This window comes from Ruditapes philippinarum, unplaced genomic scaffold (genome assembly GCF_026571515.1).
Source record: "Ruditapes philippinarum isolate M1 unplaced genomic scaffold, ASM2657151v2 ctg3865_1_1_1_1, whole genome shotgun sequence".
Taxonomy (NCBI): domain Eukaryota; kingdom Metazoa; phylum Mollusca; class Bivalvia; order Venerida; family Veneridae; genus Ruditapes; species Ruditapes philippinarum.
In genome coordinates, this window is record NW_026859436.1 from 119,299 (window position 1) to 138,264 (window position 18,966).

Sequence of the window (18,966 nt, forward strand, 5' to 3'; positions counted from 1 at the left end):
TTGTGATGGTTTTATTGCAATTTTCTTTATGGACAGGGGTTTTGCTGCTTGTTATTACATGTATTTTCATAGTGTTTTGTGTTCATTATTTCATATTTTGTTCCTAGTCTTGTAGGTCCATTATGTATAGCTATATTAGGTATCGACTGTTTTTATTTTTCCCCACCATAGAAGCTCTGATAAAGAAACCTCGGATTTTTAATTTATTTTTCTATCCCCCTGAAGAGTGAAAAATACATTTTGAATTGTCTGTCTCTTTGTTCACTTTGTGTATTTTACTATTCCTGGATGATTTTGAATTATTTTTTACATAAATGTGTAGCACACCTGGAGACCTGTGTTGTATGCAAGATTCAGGGGTTTGTAGGTCAAAATTAACGATCACACTTGTATTTTAAAGGAATTTTTCAATAAAGTGCATTGTCCAGTGAACAAATGGGATATGTTCTAGAATAGTTTTGTATGTGTTGCACATTTATATGACATGTTGCATGCAAGAATTAGGTCTCAACCTTAAAGGTCACACATCATTGTCGAACGTCAGGATTAAGAATAGATTGTTGTGTTTGTGCATAAATTTTGTTATCCATGGGTGGATTTAAAAAAACAAGGCATAATTTTGAGTTACATCAAGAAAACTTGTCCATCACAGTTGCCAGGAAATGTTTTTTTTATTCTTGGGGGACGTTTTTCAGTTTCCATTGACAGGATTATTTGAACAATCTTGATAGAGGTCTACTACACAATGTTTCATGCCAAATATCTAATCTGTAGCCTTTGCCAAATCAGAGAAGAAGATTTTTTTAGATTAACCTATAGACATATAAGGAAAAACCTATGACCCCCCCGGGGCGGGGCCAATTTTGACACTAGGGACAAAATTTGAACAACTTTGGTAGAGGACCCATAGATGATACCATATACCAAAAATCAAAGCTCTGGCCCATGTACTTTCAGACAAGAAGATTTTTTAATTTTGTGTTTTTTGAAATCCTTTTCTGGCCCTGTGACCTACATATGCAACAGACCGGAACCATTTGAACAACTTTGAAAGGGGACCACCCAAGGATCATTTCTGTAAAGTTTGGTTGATGTGCAGTCATTGGTTTCAGAGGAGATGTTGTTTATGTGAAAAGTTGACGACGCACGACGCAGGACGCACGACGACGGACGACGGACACAGGGCGATCACAATAGCTCACCCTGAGCATTGCTCAGGTGAGCTAATAAAAAACAACCGACTTCAAAAATAATATCTGGACAAGATGACTTGATAATGTCTTTAATTAATCTTCGAGTTATATAAAACATTCATTAAACCTCTCCTGTGTAAAATCAGCTGTTCATTCTCTCTGCAGGTTAACACTGCATGCTATTTATAGTTCAGAGTTTATAACAGACAGTTTTACATCACTGATTAGTCACACCCACAAATACTCCGAATGTTGTCCCTTTAAGAAACCTTTTCAGCCTATTCATCACTTTTGCATGAAAATTCTTGTTTTAAACCTTTTTGAGCTTACACTCGTAGCCAAGTGGTGGTTATAGAATCTACACAGAACCACTGTCTGCATACTAACAAATAATGGTCTTAAACAGATTCAGAGATAGACAAGTCCATTTACAACTTGAACTAGTTTCTTTTGAAGACAATAGATTAATTCAGACCAAACTTAGTCAACCATGTCACCTTCATTAAAGATTAAATTGCAAACCTCTGTTGGGGGTTTGATTCAAGCCATTTACTTTGAATCACTTGCTTATCATAACTGTTGGTGCCGTTCCATGCAATATTTCAGGCCTTATTAGAACCAGCAACCAGTAAATCAGCTGGACAACTTTCATCATGTGACATAGTATCAGACTTCTAAACCAGAGGGGATAGAGGATGCAAGATAAACTGGGCCACTTTTATCACTCTGGCATAGAGGCCCTGTTTCAATGAATTGGTTGAATGTTTTTTTTGTAGAATAAAAACAACAACTATAAGCTGTATTATCAATTGATAACTGACAGAAAGATATCTCAATTAATTTAATCAAAAATCTACCTCTGACATATAAATAAATAATCATCTTTTAAAATCATGTAAACTTTACAAGTCTGAAAACACATTTCAAAGGTCATGACTTTTTTCAATCTTTTCGAATCAATGTACCTATTTTCACAAGCACCTGATATTATGATGTCTACAAAAACAAAATAAAAATGACGTTTTCCTTTATGTTTAAGAAAAGAATATCCACATACTTAAATATCAATTCATCAATATCAAACGAGATTATTAAAATTTATAACATCGTATATAATAGTATGTTTTTCAAATAATTTCTACTTATATAACTTGTACTTTCGCATGCATTTCTTTTTGCAGACAGAAAACATTACATGGGTAAAATAATTAAAGAAATCTTCAACAGGATTAACGTTTCAGGCCCATTATTCCTCAGTTTGAGTTTTCATAAAGATCTATACAACCTTTCAGGCAATAACAGTACAGACCCAGGACATGTTTAGAAAATTTAAACACTGCAAGGGGCAACAACTTCTTCCGATTAAAGGAGTAAGGTGATTTAGTGTCATTTGGGACACAACCTTGTTTCCTCATATGACATCAATAATAATTAATCCTAGGAACCGACCTCAAAGACCGATTTCTTTAAACATATAGCTTTTATCAAGCTAAATATGTAAGTTTAAACTAAGTCAAGGGCAATAACTCTTTCACAATTCTAAATCTCATTGATACACATTTGAGCAGTGTGAAATGTACTTCAGCACATATATTACTGCCTTCACAGCAATCCTTGCATGAGCTTCATTTTAAAAGATATAAAGATGGTATTTTCATGAACGCAAATCAAGTAAGATTTGTATAGTTGATTTTTTTTTTGTAAATTGTTGAACAGTAAACATATACATTAATGCACCAAATATTTCATAGCACTTATTTCATACATAATTACATAAACAACAGAAGAACTAAAATTTACTACATTAAATATCAATACATGTGCTTTCTAGGAAAGCCAAGAGTAGTAGGTAGATAGGAATATATTTACAGAATTTTAATTTTGCTTTTCAAATAAAGGGCACATCATTATCATGATTTTAGATTTTTAATGATGTTCCATTTTCAACATTAGCAAAATTAACATTCTTGCCAATATTTCCCTATGAACAGTAACATTGATATACAAAATAAATTAAATACTGAATTAAACCACAAATAAAATATGAAAATCAGAAGTCATAAAGGTGATCCTACCATCACCAGCTTGATTAAACCTGGCCTTCTTATAAATCAAAAACAAAATTTAATGAAAATGCCTGCATTTAAAATTCTTAAAGATCAAAGGACATAAAGATTGATAAATGAATAATATGTTTTACAAATAATTAAAGAAGTTATTAAAGAACTTTTTCACATACCTATACATATGTGTGGTTGATTCACCAAGATGTCTGGGGACGCCTCAAACAATAAAGCTAGAATAATGCCATACAGTTTGGATAATGTTCTTAAAAATTTAACAAAACAAGCTCCTTTTTGAGCGAATATGTGTAGACATGCCTTCTATACTGTCAAATTAAGAAAACTATCTTGTCCCCATCAATCCATCTTATCTTAAGTCACTGCCTTTCTTATGATAGGCATTTTTTCCCTCAAAGAATGTCAAATTTACTCAACATTTTCTATCAATTAAACAATTGACATCCAAATTTTTCTTCAAAAACATTCCATTAATTCACATGAAATAAGGATCATGATTTTCTATCTTTTAACATCAAAAACAAAATAATTAAAGTTTGAAAACGTCATAAATAGTCAGTAAAATTACATATACAGTAATACATGTATTTCATATCCATAAAAATACATTTAAGATGTATGATTAACCAATATTTAATAACTAAGAATCAAATTCTAGAAATAAAATATAACATTTTCTAGCTAAATAGAAATGGCCTGAAATCTATAAATGTTACTTCAGGCATATTGTTAAAATAATAACATCTTTTCTCGAAACACAATCCATGTGGTACAAATGAACCAACACAAATGAATTTTTTATTTTTTTCCTGTTTTCATATATTTGAATTATGCGAGTACCAGGCATATGAATATGAAGTGGGATTGATTCCCTCACACAAATATGGTTTATTTACAACATGTCATTGATATTGCATGTATCAGCTGTAACAAGGTATAATTTAAGTCCCTCCAGCACCACAGTTTGTGTAAAAATACTCTTCAAAGTGGAGGTTTGGGACTCTCTAATGAAGAAGATCAGAAAACACATACTCTCTATTGCAAAGGTGAAAATGGCGTAGGTATCAAAATCCTTGACTGCATGTGTCTTATGAGAGGTACTGAAAGCATTAAAAACAGAATGGTTGATCTACAATTCCTCTACAATTACAAATAAATTCATTTTGATTTGATAAACAACTATAACTTTATTCACATCTAGCAACTGGCCTTCACGACTTAAGTATTTTGTTATAGAATGTCTGCAGCACATTTTTAACTTGCAACTTTTTCTTATAATTTTCTTTTCAAATTTGTACTATTAAACTTCTCAAGTCCAAAGTTGAAACCATTTTACATTGAATATGAAATGTTGTTTTTGTGTCGTTGTTGACTTTAAAGTAACACTGACACTGTAAATGTCAAATTAATGTTACTTTCAAGTTGGAGGAAGACCTCAGATACCCAGTCTGTGCATTATCTATGGCACAAGCTGAAACCGGAGTAGAACCACCAACTTTCCATTAGCTAGCTTGATATCTTTCTCATATGAAAGAATCCAAGGTAGCTGTTGAGATTCAAACTGTATCAAATTTTTTCGCCTGATTTACCAGGCAATATAAATAATAGAATATTAAACATGATACCTGTGTATTGAACAACCTCGTCCCAGCCAGGTTTTTGCCAGGCAGATTCTCTAGTCTCCTTACGCATTTGTAAATTTTCATAACCTTTAACGAAAGAAAACAAAAATGCTGAAAACATCAAAATTGGAAAGGTTATGTGGTGAGTTAGCAGATGTGTTGAAGGAAGACATTAAGTGCCTGTCCATGTATTTTTTAAGATGGAAACAGCGTAGAAAATCCAACCTTCTGTAAGCTAGTTGGTTTTCTTTCACATACAAAAGATTTCAGAGTCCCTTGAGGGATTGAAGCCAACAGCATTGAGGATAAATGAATTCAAAGTCAGTGACCGTAACCACTTGGCATAGAAGCCGCCATATATGTTGACAGAGTAGGGATATCAACTGCTGGAAAACCTGATTCAAAATATCTTCCATAAACTTGAAATGTCTTTTACACATTTTAAACTTTTCTTTTGATAAATATGAAATTCCCTACATATATTGAACACTAGTTTTGGCACAACAACTATCATCAAATATATGAAAATGTATTAAATGATTTAGCTTACACCAGATATGATGTACTTGGTACAATTCTCCTATCTGTGAAAATAGACCCGTTACAGGATTACTAGATTGTCTATGTTGAATACCACGTGACCTGAAAATATACATCAACTTTACTCTCTACTTTGTAACTTAATAATTCTTTTTTGTCTGTTTCATTAGGTTTTGTTTGTCATATAAATATCATTGTTGTTAACCAGCCTCTACATAATACCAAGATAAAATATAGTACAGAATATATTTATGAAGTAATTTTTTTATTGTTATTGGTAAAAATTAAAGATGTTAAAAAACCAATAAGGTCAATTTGGCACAAGAGTGATACATTATAAGGAGTAAGTTAATCATGTAGTCAAAGACTTTGTCATTAATATAATATTATCAGTAAAACACAAGCTTTTTGCTTGCCTAATCTGATATGTTAAGGTTGTATATAAGATTATGCTTACCAGTTATTGGCCCATTCTATCATAGTCCCTGCCTGAAATAAGTAAAATACATAAATTATGTTGCACTAAAACTTTCAATTTGTCTGTCATTTTGTTTTTAGACATTATCAAGGGCCATAACTCTGAACACAATAGACATAAAGCTAGTGGAATATAATTCATTGGCTTAAACAGTTTATATGTATACCTTATCTATAAACAAGCATAATTTATAATAACATGTAGATAAAATCTTTAAGCCCGCCCATTAATCTTAGATAGTATTTCCAACAAGAGCTGTCGGTAGGACAGCATGCTCGACTATTCTTAGTGCTTGATAGTAAAAAAAATGCCTGATACAGTTACCTCCTCCTGTTTACAGGTTAGGGTCATGATGGTGAACAAGTGTGCAAAGTTTCAAAGCCATATGTCAATGGACTTTGAAAATATTTGAACTATTACAAAAACTTTAACGTAAATTCTAAGTCGAAAAAGGGCCATAATTCTGTCAAAATGCTTGATAGAGTTACCTCCTCCTGTTTACAGGTTGGGGTCATATAGTTGAACAAGTGTGCAAAGTTTCAAAGCCATATGTCAATGGACTTTGAAAATATTTGAACTATTACAAAAACTTTAACGTAAATACTAAGTCGAAAAAGGGGCATAATTCTGTCAAAATGCTTAATAGAGTTACCTCCTGCTGTCTACAGGTTGGGGTCATGATGTTGAACAAGTGTGCAAAGTTTCAAAGCCATATGTCTATGGACTTTGAAAATATTTGAACTATTACAAAAACTTTAACGTAAATTCTAAGTCGAAAAAGGGGCATAATTCTGTCAAAATGCTTGATAGAGTTACCTCCTCCTGTCTACAGGTTGGGGTCATGATGGTGAACAAGTGTGCAAAGTTTCAAAGCCATATGTCAATGGACTTTGAAAATATTTGAACTATTACAAAAACTTTAACGTAAATTCTAAGTCGAAAAAGGGGCATAATTCTGTCAAAATGCTTAATAGAGTTACCTCCTGCTGTCTACAGGTTGGGGTCATGATGTTGAACAAGTGTGCAAAGTTTCAAAGCCATATGTCTATGGACTTTGAAAATATTTGAACTATTACAAAAACTTTAACGTAAATTCTAAGTCGAAAAAGGGGCATAATTCTGTCAAAATGCTTAATAGAGTTACCTCCTGCTGTCTACAGGCTGGGGTCATGATGTTGAACAAGTGTGCAAAGTTTCAAAGCCATATGTCTATGGACTTTGAAAATATTTGAACTATTACAAAAACTTTAACGTAAATTCTAAGTCGAAAAAGGGGCATAATTCTGTCAAAATACTTGATAGAGTTACCTCCTCCTGTCTACAGGTTGGGGTCATGATGGTGAACAAGTGTGCAAAGTTTCAAAGCCATATGTCAATGGACTTTGAAAATATTTGAACTATTACAAAAACTTTAACGTAAATTCTAAGTCGAAAAAGGGGCATAATTCTGTCAAAATGCTTGATAGAGTTACCTCCTCCTGTCTACAGGTTGGGGTCATGATGGTGAACAAGTGTGCAAAGTTTCAAGCCATATGTCAATGGACTTTGAAAATATTTGAACTATTACAAAAACTTTAACATAAGTGGTTACGCCGACGCCGACGCCGACGCCGACGCTCGGGTGACTGCAATAGCTCTACTTATTCTTATCGAATAGTCGAGCTAAAAATGCAATTGTCTACCATTTTGAATTGATCTATTTTTTATAATAGAGATTTCACCTTGGGAACTAGTTGGCCTAAGATAGAGAATTTGGTCTGCCTTAACCAGTTTATCTTAAGATTGGCCTGATTCTATACTTGCTGCTAAGGCATAACAGATTTCCTGTCTGCATCATGAAATGTTTCGTGCATTATAAATAATTTCAAGGTCTTTGACACCGTGATTTGTTTTTCCTGATGAATAGTGCTCTTCTGACTGACTTTATCAGGTGGATGAAGCACAATGACTCAGTGAAATTCTAGATTGGAGTCTATTCTTAGTCTATGACCTTCTATATAACTAAATTTAAAATCCTTCATTATATTTCATAGACATAATAGACCCAAACACTTGCAAAGCAAAACTTTAAAAGTGAATTGTTTATGCTCACAAAAGGGAAAAAATTCAGATGAAATCAATGGTAGAGTAACGATTCTTGAACAAAGACCTACAGTTACAATTGATAAGACGTGGTATATCTTCAAGTAAATAGTTTAGTTGAGCACAAAGCTTACAATAGCCCATCACTCAAATAAATATGATATAGTAATACCTACTTTTTTGAATACTGATTAGCCAAGCATGAATCAAGTAAATGAAAAAACTTAACTTGATGAAAATTTATCTTTTAAAACAAGTGGATATCTATTACAAATATAATAATTGTTCTAATTGCAAAATAAAAATGATGATCTAGAAAAAAGGTTTCCTTTATGTACACTACAAAGGGCACAGAAATTTTACCCCCCCCCCCCCAACCTTAAAAAAACCCACAAAAAATGTTACCTTTAATGTGTAACTTCTCATCTCATAGATATTTGGACCTTCTCGTGGTACAAGCTCTGGCCAGAAGTTAAAGGCTAGAAGAATCTGGTTACTTCTTGCATTCAACATTTTATTTCTAGCTTTTCTAAATTCAATAAAATCCTGAAAATGAAGAGTGTAAAATAATATCATTGTTTTGTAATAAATTTAGTATTAAATCTACACAAATATAACATTCTATTTATAACACATCTAAAATATGAACAAGTAATTTTTCGTTGATACACCTATAGTGTAATGTTAACATTAGCTCGCTTTAAAGCTATGTTTGTGTACTACACAAATGATGCCATGCTAAAGTGTTTTAATACACTAGTGTAATATTATTTTATTAAATGGGTTCATTACACTCCTGCTCTGTGGTTTATGTGATAACTTACGGGTCTATATATCAGAAGTGAATTTTGAAACTTTGACTTTGAATTTAGGTGGCTAGTCATATATTAACCAAGCTCTGCTGAGTGGTTAAAATGTCGGACTAGTAATCTAATGATCACTAGCTGTTTGGGTTCAAACCCTAACAGGGGCAAGTCGTTGTTTCCTTGAGCAAGTGTTTTTACACTCATTGCTCAGTACTGATTGATTCGAAAGCGTGTCTATAAGCTTATAGCTTTCTTCTCCATCAGACTAAAATAAATTCTGTATAAACCAAGCTCTTGCATAGAGAAAGGTTGTTTCCATGGTTCTAGCTTATAGAATAATAATTCTATGACAAAGATTGAAAATGTCTAGAGTAACCCAACAAAAACAAATTTCTCAAGTGAAACTTTTAATACCCATTAATTTGAAAACATAGATCAAGGCACAGACTGATCAGGAATACTTCATTCCTTAGGAAAATTTGACCCCCCCCCCCCCCAAAGGGTTACAGACTTTTTGGGAAAATTTAGTGATCTTGATCAACTTTAATTATCTATCAACACTAATATTAGTGAATTTACAAATACCTGATCTTTTCTGTAGACTTCTGTAGCATGATTAAGTGCTGGATAGCCACCTGTGTACTCCCATATATGTACTGTAATCAAATAATATAAATGTAAAGACAAACCAATGTAAATCATGAAATCAATAATGAGTATATAATGAGAAAATGCAATTAATTTACTGAATTTAATTGTGTATGTGTGTATGAGTACGCAACCTCACCTGTGCTTATAGAAATAATACTAGTACTATGTATCATGTGAACTGATAGATATCATATGTATGTAAAGTAAGCTCTGCTTTAACCCTACCTCACTAGGACATGTAAAATCTGTTCCTTATATCCAGAGTTCCTTGTCAGCATATTATATAACAGGGAATTACTTCTTTATATAAGATGTTTTTATAGCTTTCAAAGTCATTTATAACTAATCATTTACAACTGTACTAAATTTTGAACAGTATTTCATTAAAAAAAATTATTATTTTCACTATGTAATTGTCTGTGTTCCTTATTATGTAAGAATTAATTCCTTTCAGTATTGTTTGCAATAACAACATTTTTAGTTAATAAAGAAAGGCAGAACTTGGGCAAAAAATAAATTGTTCCTTATAAAGAATTCCCTTTAGCTTTGTTTGCTATCATTATGTAAATACATGAAAGGCGACATCCAATTACTTTCAGCTAAATTATGTATCCTGCTATAGACTTTAATGACTTGTGTGTGGGACAGGTCACAGCTGTCAAAATTTGCATATACAAGGCACATAGTTCTACAAAATTTCCTATTTTGAGAGAAAAGTGTGATTTCTTCATAAATTTACGGTTGTGGTGTTTATAAAACTATATAAACGTCACGATTATCCAATGAAAAGTGATGTTACAAACATGCAATATTTTAATATATGCCATACTTGCTTCATCTTGGTTGCCAATTTCTACTGTAAAACTTCCTTTCAATGTGGCTCCTGTTTTCTCATTCATCATATGCTGGTAGATTTCACTGTAATAGAAAACAGATAATTTTCTTAAAACTTACACTGCTTGGCTTACATTTCTTTTATTTATTAATTTGAATCCTTAGTTTGAGGGATTTCAAAATTTAAACATGAAAATTGAGTTATCAATAGTATAAAATAAAGTGCATTTTTAGTTTATATGATGATATGACACACTTACTGATTTACAGAATTTACCCCTGATCATTATTATCTTTGGTTATTAGGCTACTACATGTATAACCCATATATCAATCTCCCTGAAGAGTATTTACCTACACTTACAGCAGCCTACATTATGGAAACATGCAAATGAACTACCCTCTCAGTTACCCATTTCTACCAAAGTGAAGTAATTTTCTTGCTCAAGGAAATAAGCAGTGTTCCTGATAGGACTCGAATCCAGGATCTATCAATATCATAGTGGATGTTATACCACTGGCTAGTACTGCTCCCCCACAAACAGAACAGTCAGTGTATATTGGTGGCATGTCTCTTTAATGATGGCGTAGAAAAGTTAATATAATTGAATGACCCCAACCCTCTCATACCTATTATACGGGGTTACCCTGTTGGGGCCTCAAAAAAAGTTAATATGATTGCTAATTCAGACTCTCAGAATTTTGTAATTGGTTACACACATACTTACTGGGAAAAATAGAAACAAGGTACATAATAAGACTCTTTTTAAATGAGTGTAAGCCCTTACAAAAAACAATACAAATTATATTGCATTAATAGAAGAATATCTTACAACTGCTTGAGATACTGTTCCATGTATTCTGGCTTCACTGAATGAACTGAAAGTAAACATATAAAATACTGGTTAATTACCGAGTACAGAAACTGTTCATTATTTTTATATTAAGTAATCTTTACATAATTAGAAGACAGTATAAGTTCTAACAATTATCTTTCATTTGATATATTTTTAATTAAACTTGATTCAACTCAATTATGAATACATTTTGCAGTCATGTAACTTGTGAAGGGTACTGTTGCATTCAGAATACTGAAAGTTTTACTCAAGTTTTTTACAATAAAACACCTACTAACAAATCCTGAGGAGAAAATATCTCGGACTTTCTTTCTAACACTAAAGAAATTCATATAAAAAGATTCCCTCAAGTTGAACAACCTTTGTACACCAAATACATATACATGTACATCAAATTTTTCAAATTACTGTCTTGTTCACAGAGGTGACACATGACTGTGTTATATAAACATTGTATTTCTTGGTAAACATAATTATTCAATTTGGATATATTGTGAACCTCTAGCTTCCAAGGAACAAGAATAATTTTTTTAAAGATAAACATCCTGTCACAAAGAGGCACACATAGTTACATAGACTCTACAGAACCAGTGTACAATTTTAGTAAAGTCTGTATAATGACATTGCATGTTAAAAGCTAACAGCTTAAATCTTTTTACAAGAAACTGAAGGGCTTTTTATCACAAATAGAGAAATTAAGGGCCCTTCCCTTAAATTTGGAAAAAAATAACACAGTATCTTTGCAAAAGTGGAAGAGAAAAACATGAACTCTAGGGGAAAAATGCATGAGAATAAGCATCCCTTAAACTGCCCGGGCTGCTATAGAAGGAAAAAAACTGAAGAGCAGTACTTAGGTTCTTCTCACAAACTCAAAGACAGCTTAAACATTCAAGACATGCAACCTTTGAAGCCAATAAGGAAACCTCATTATAAATGTTGAAACTTACACATTACTTCATACAGGTTCTGTTTATCTGACAGTGACTTGGCGTGGGACTCTTTACTGGGAGCTATGGTACGAACATTGAGTAATTTATCAAACCATCCTTTCTTTACAGGTGTATCAACATCTACTTCAACTGGTGGCTCCTCCTTCCTCCATACCTCTGATGTACTGAAACTTCTGAAAATAAACATACAAACAAACATGTACAAGTGTATTCTTATATTTTCATTGAAGTCAAAATCGACAGTTACATTGAGAAATGTCTAATGACAGGGATTTTTTGGGGGGCTTATTTTATAGCCATTATTGGGTCATATTCCCAATTGAAAATAGTATATTAGTTTCCCAATCCACAGGAAAACATTCCCAATTCAAAGAAACAAAATAAAAATATTGAATAAAGAATTCTAAAATCTTTGAAAATAAGGGCTAATCTTCACTGTTATAGTGCTTTAATGTTTCAAAATGCCATTCTAGACAGTGTTCATTTTATCACTGCAAAATTTCAGACATACATTTTTCCCCAATTTTTTAACAAAACTACTGAAATTCCCAATTCCATTGGAATGGGTCATGTTCCCAAAATCTTTGAAAAAATCCCTGAATGATCATTTTACTACATTGACCTACGGTAGTTTTTTTTGTTGTTTTTTTTTACTGGCATGAGACATTGAGTGGTCACTCAGATATAACTTACTACAATGTATATTCTGTAATTTAATACAGATTTTTCATATTTACTGTCACCTGTAGAATTAAATCAAAGAGATATGTGACTTCTGAAATTATTATATATGACCAAAAAAAATCAAGTCACACATGAAAGAAAGCAATGTCTGTCAATAAAATATCTGGCCCTCAAAAACATAAAAACCTTTAACTTATAAATCTCAAGACCAACCCTTTTATACAAGCTGTTTCCCCTTGCCAAAAAAAATTTTCATTCTCTGCTAGAAATGCTATGCCTAAATTGTCACTGTGCACATTTGTCACCAGAATAGTTGACTTAGACCCAGCTGGTTGATATGATATTTAATGGATTGAAAGCTGTCTATTTTGCCTCTGCCAAGTACCTTGCATGTTAAACTGTAATTAATTTGAAAATTTGTATAAATATATGGCTTAAATATGCAGTATTTTCAGCTGTTGGTATTTGATTTCAGATTTTCTAGATTTTCTGATTTATAGCGCTTAATTTTCCTCTTCAGAAAGTTTTTCAAAAATTCCAAAAAACAAATCACTGATTTTATATTAAGCATTCTACTCCTTAAACTTTAAAATATGCCGTAATAAAATAGATTACAATCTCACTACAGAGGTAAATCTGTTCATGATCGTAACATCCCAACATTATACATTATGACCTCTCTTACCTTCTATGTTATCAAACTTTGTTATTTATGCTGTGTAAAACATTATTTATAGTTCCCATTCAGTAAATATTTATAAATTTTCAAACACTTGAAGTAACTTTATTACAGGTAGGAAGAATAATTTAATCATAATAATTGAGGAAAAAAAAAACAACCAATACTATCATTCAACAGCATATGTTAATCACAAAGGCTAGTATTAGTCATTCAGACCATTGTTTAGTTTATTACTATTATAACAAGATATGTTTGTAAAACATGTATGCCCCCTATCGGCAGCCAATTAGTCATGTGATCAGGTTATTATGCATGACTTCTGACCCAGTGAACAAACAATTAATTAGGGTTATCTAGTATCTACTGGTCATGACTAGTCACAAGGTAATAATTATTGTGACCCCATAGGTTGTGTGCAGCAATTTAAGTTATTACAAATCTTACCAAATAATATATGCATAAATTTTATGAATCATGTAGGCCTCATTAATGACAGCCAAGTTGTTATATTATATAAGACCTTCAAATGTGTATACCAAAAGCATTTTTAGTTTAATATAAAAATATCAACCAAGGCAACTTGAGTTGTTGAGTTATTGGTCAGAAACCGTCATTAAGTACAAGGTCAATATGACATTGACCCCTTGACCCCAAAATCAATAGGGGTCATCTACTGGTCATGACCAATCATCATACAAAGTTTGAAGTTCCTAGGCCTAAGCGTTCTTTAGTTATTGATTGGAAACCGTTTTTACCTAAAAGGTCAATGTGACCTTGACCTTAGACCCCTCGACCCCAAAATCAATAGGGGTCATCTGCTGGCAATGACCGATCATCATACAAAGTTTGAAGTTTTTAGGCCTAAGCGTTCTTTAGTTATTGATCAGAAACCGTTTTTACTTACAAGGTCAATGTGACCTTGACCTTTGGCACCTTGACCCAAAACTCAATAGGGGTCATCTGCTGGTCACGACCAATCATCATACAAAGTTTGAAGTTCCTAAGCCTAAGCGTTTTTAGTTAATTGATCGGAAACCGATTTTACCTACAAGGTCAATGTGACCTTGACCTTTGACCCCTTGACCCCAAAATCAATAGGTCATCTGCTGGTCATGACCAATCACCATACCAAGTTTGAAGTTCCTAGGCCTAAGGGTTCTTTAGTTATTGATCGGAAACCGTTTTTACCTACAAGGTCAATGTGACCTTGACCTTTGACCCCTTAACCCCAAAATCAATAGGGGTCATCTGCTGGTCATGACCAATCACCATACCAAGTTTGAAGTTCCTAGGCCTAAGGGTTCTTTAGTTATTGATCGGAAACCGTTTTTACCCAAGAGGTCAGTGTGACCTTGACCTTTGACCCCTTGACCCCAAAATCAATAGGGGTCATCTACTGATCATGACCAATCACCATACCAAGTTTGAAGTTCCTAGGTCTTAAGGTTCTTGGCTTACTGCAAACAAACATTTTTTTAAGGATGGCCCCACATACGGAAATTCCTTCAAGATGTGAAGGTCCATCGGCCATGTTTTTTTTTCCCAAAACGAGGCTATGAATATCTATTGGGCCATCCTTAAAAAAATGTTTGTTTGCAGTAACCCGACCCAGAATTTTCAAGGTGGGTAGGTAGGTCGATTTTTTTTTTTATTATTGAACTGTACTCCCAAATAAACATGGAATTTCAAAATGCTGGACAATATATGCTTTGATAATCTGGTAACAATTAATAAATTGATAACTGAATTCTAATTTAATAAGACCTACATTTTATTTCTTCTATTAACCTTTAAAAGAATGAAAACAAAGCACAAGGTATAATTTTCTGATTAAAAAAAAATAAATTTTTATCCAGACCATGAAAAAAAATTTTGAGTAGGGGCAAATTTTGTGAGTCGGTCGCGTTACTGCAAACGAACATTTTTTTAAGGATGGCCTTGACCAATTTTGGATACCCATATCAACTAATGCAAAAAGTGTCATTTCCTTCGTTTAAAAAATAATTAGGTCTAAATTTAAGCCTATTTGGCCAAAATATTTAAAAGTGACATAATAACTTTTATGTCAACATCATACTTTAAGATGTAATCACATGTTTAGATTGCAATGTGCAAGCACTTGACCTACTTAAATCTTTTGCCAGAAATGAGGGTCATGAGGGGAGATGAAAATCGAATTTATCCGCTATTTAAGTTTTTTTTTTACAACTTCTCACATGTTTACAAAATAAAATTGTAAATAAGAAATAGATACAAAAATCAACATTATTCAGAAAAATTGATATTTTATCCGTTTAAAGTGATTGGAATTTTTGTCATGTGAACTGATTTGACCTAGAATGACGTAATTGTAGTCGTCCACGAATACAGTTCCAATATGGCGGACGTTGTGACAAACGCTTATAATTTAAAGTTACCACTGACAAATACAAGTGTAAGTTGGTGAAACTTGAACTGACTTGAAATTGTAAAAGGCCAATTGTAAGCATACATTATGTGTATAATTTATTATATATCTTTATTCCACATTATTTCACACAAATGTGCATAATACCGCATATATACATCAGTCGAGGATATATCACAATTTTATTTTTTGTGGGAAATGAAGGTAATTGAATTAAAAGCATAAACCAAATATTAAAACATGTTTCATATGAAAAAAACAGCAGTTTACATGGTTTTGAGAGGTTAGGAGGGTTGTAGAGTGGGTCAGGGGGACCGGGGGTAGTGACCAATCAACGCGCCAAACACCTAGAATCCGGGTCAGCTCGGCCCTAAAACATACTCACACCCCGAGTCAGCTCGGCCCTATTCGAACTCGGCACGGGTCAACTCGGCCAACTTTTAAAAATGGGTAATGGACATCAAAGGACTCCTATTGTTATCAATCAATGTGTATGTTAAAGATACCGATTAATTAGGTGATAATTATGATTGACTCATTCATTCAAATTTGATTAGTAACCACCTGCAATTAATTAGAAGCTTATGCTATTAAGTAAACACATTTTTGTTTCAAATTTTTTGAAAATTACTTTACAAACAAAATGCATCTATGGAAACACATTTTTATTATATCTATATTCACAAGCACAAGTATCGGACCTGGGAAGAAAAAATATAAAGTTATTTCATCAATCTGTTCATATTTTTCTTCCAAGGTCTGATAATCGTACCTGTATCTATATTAATTTTGTCGAATCTGCAAGACAAATAAATAAAAAAAAATTCTAAATATACTTAATATCAGCAGTGGTACAATGTATAATTATTGGCGTCCGCGCCGAAGCGCGGCGCCTATTATGGAATGAAATCAGTTTTTGTGAAAGGGCGACAGCAACTTCTCGAGCCTTTTATAGTTGTTCATAATAAAAGCCGATCATTCCGATCGGTATGAGGGTGCTTGATTATTAATTAATCGCGATATGTACAATGAATGGCGAACTGGAGAATTTCGCAATGCAAACATTTTCAAATGAATAACCTTTTCCGTCAATAAATCGCGCTCTTCGGGGTATTTTTGTTTATCATTTTGTAGTACCAGTGGGTTATTATGGTATGTTATTCCGAAAGCTGTTAATAGAATGATGAGTTGATGACCTAAATATTCCGAAAATCTATTTATAGAGGGATGTACTCCTATCGGTAATTCCTGGTCTCTCCCGGGATTTACTAGTGACCGGCGATTAGTACCACACGTTTATTGTCCGGTCTCTCCCGGAATTGGAGTAGATGTTTGATATCGATACAGAACAGAACAAATATTTTACAGATTAATAAGCTTTTTTTCAAAAATGAATGTTTGTCACATAGTTTGGCTACAATAATTAATAAACACAGATCAACTCTCAAATTTATTGATTATTATTATACATAAACATACAATTCGAAAAAAAAACAACAACACAAATCGCATGTTTTTTTTTATCTATATGAGATAAAAACAATAAATATGTACAATAATTGAGAAAAAATGTACATTTTTATGGCATTAATATGACACTATCAACTTTGAAACATTTTATTCAATTTGTTATTTGTGTTTAGTAAAGATGCCGAGGAATTATTCAAAGTTACAAATCAGATTTTATGAATTATTCAATTGATTGATAATTTAAAAAATGATAAAGAAAAATACAAATGTACATGTATATGGTTTAAGAATAAACAATATTATATATTGAAAGATTAACCATGATTTACTGACTTTTTCCAGTTAAGTTTTGACTTATAATCGTCGGTCAATATGACAATTGAATTCTTAAAATAGTAGTAAACGTAAAAACTCAGTATTAAAATAGCGCATAAAACACAAAAAAAGAAAAGAAAACAATATTCATAAAATCTGTATTTTTTTTATTAAAATAGATATTACAATTATTGTATAATAAACAATTATGCTCAACATGATATTGTGAACAGATACCTTAAGAGGGGGTCCTCGCTAATAGCGATAACATAATAAGGGACAATAACACAAGTATGGTGTTGATCATGCGTTACACATATGGATTATAAATGATTGTATACATGTATATCCGTTGCTATTAATAACCACGATCATAAAGAAATAACAAGTAATATTCTAATTTCTAGCATGCCAATCAAAGTTATAAATAATGAACAATGTCTTTCGTCCGTTCATTCATAAGTGATATACAATTCTGGTAAAACCCAATGAACCATTGAAAAGTTTATAAGAATATCTTGTCATCATATATCTACTAGTTCGTCTGCACCTGCTGCTTGGACGCCCTTTGATGCTTTGCATCAATGCTTTTCTTGTAATTTATATAATAATAATAAAATATTTCTTATTATTCATTTACCTTAACAACATGCAAAGAAAAGTAAATACGTTATAGGCCTATATATTTTTGTAAAGTGGGCCGAGTTGACCCGTGCCAAGTTGACCTGTGCCGAGCTGACCGGTGCCGAGTTGGTATAGGGCCGAGTTGACTCTTTTCCAAACACCTATAATGATATCAACTGGACAGCAAAATAATACTATTTTATCATGTCAGTAAAGCTCGACACATTTAATTAAGTCTTGGGTTTATGAAAAGATGCACGTCTGCTTATACCAACGCTCGTTAACAATGACATAGTAAAACCGGTTATATTTTATCTATACCCCACCCACTTTTTTTCAACAGTTGAATTAGAGGACAGAAAAGGACATGTACAAATTTGCTAAATTTTAACATGACATTTTAAATCTTTCAATCTATTCGATACTTTCATTCACTAACTTTATTTTCTCACCTGCATTTGTCGGATGTACAAACAACCTGTTTGCTTTTTTGGAAAATATTTCCAAGATACCGAGCTCGCATCGAAATGGCAGCCATTTTTGACATATAATCTCAACATAAAAACGACTTATGAAATATTTCTCTCATTTAAGATATTATACCAAATTTAAAATTTCTGTAACAATATATTTAAAAATACATTATCAAAATATGAAAACAATTAAGAAATGTATATGATTTTAAATGAT

General features: G+C 32.4%; 1 protein-coding gene across 1 annotated transcript; it reads right to left on the minus strand.

The window, feature by feature from the left end:
- Positions 1–1,988: 1,988 nt before the first annotated feature.
- Positions 1,989–18,878, minus strand: LOC132756521 (protein NipSnap-like). Its single transcript, XM_060747614.1, has 10 exons — positions 18,729–18,878; positions 12,092–12,267; positions 11,121–11,166; positions 10,283–10,371; positions 9,388–9,458; positions 8,402–8,542; positions 5,894–5,925; positions 5,447–5,538; positions 4,900–4,983; positions 1,989–4,374 (listed from the first exon to the last, which is right to left on the minus strand). Exons 1-10 carry the CDS (start codon positions 18,821–18,823, stop codon positions 4,310–4,312), a joined length of 891 nt encoding a protein of 296 aa, XP_060603597.1. The 5' UTR covers positions 18,824–18,878; the 3' UTR covers positions 1,989–4,309.
- Positions 18,879–18,966: the final 88 nt, after the last annotated feature.

Bases quoted from the DNA above. Each gene is read 5' to 3' on its own strand.
- LOC132756521 (XM_060747614.1), bottom strand. From the start codon at position 18,823: ATGTCAAAAATGGCTGCCATTTCGATGCGAGCTCGGTATCTTGGAAAT. The intron at 5,926-8,401 runs GTAACATTTTTT...TACTTATTTCAG, and splicing joins TGAGAAGTTACACATTAAAG to GCAGGGACTATGATAGAATG. The intron at 4,375-4,899 runs GTATCATGTTTA...TAATGCTTTCAG, and splicing joins CGAGGTTGTTCAATACACAG to TACCTCTCATAAGACACATG.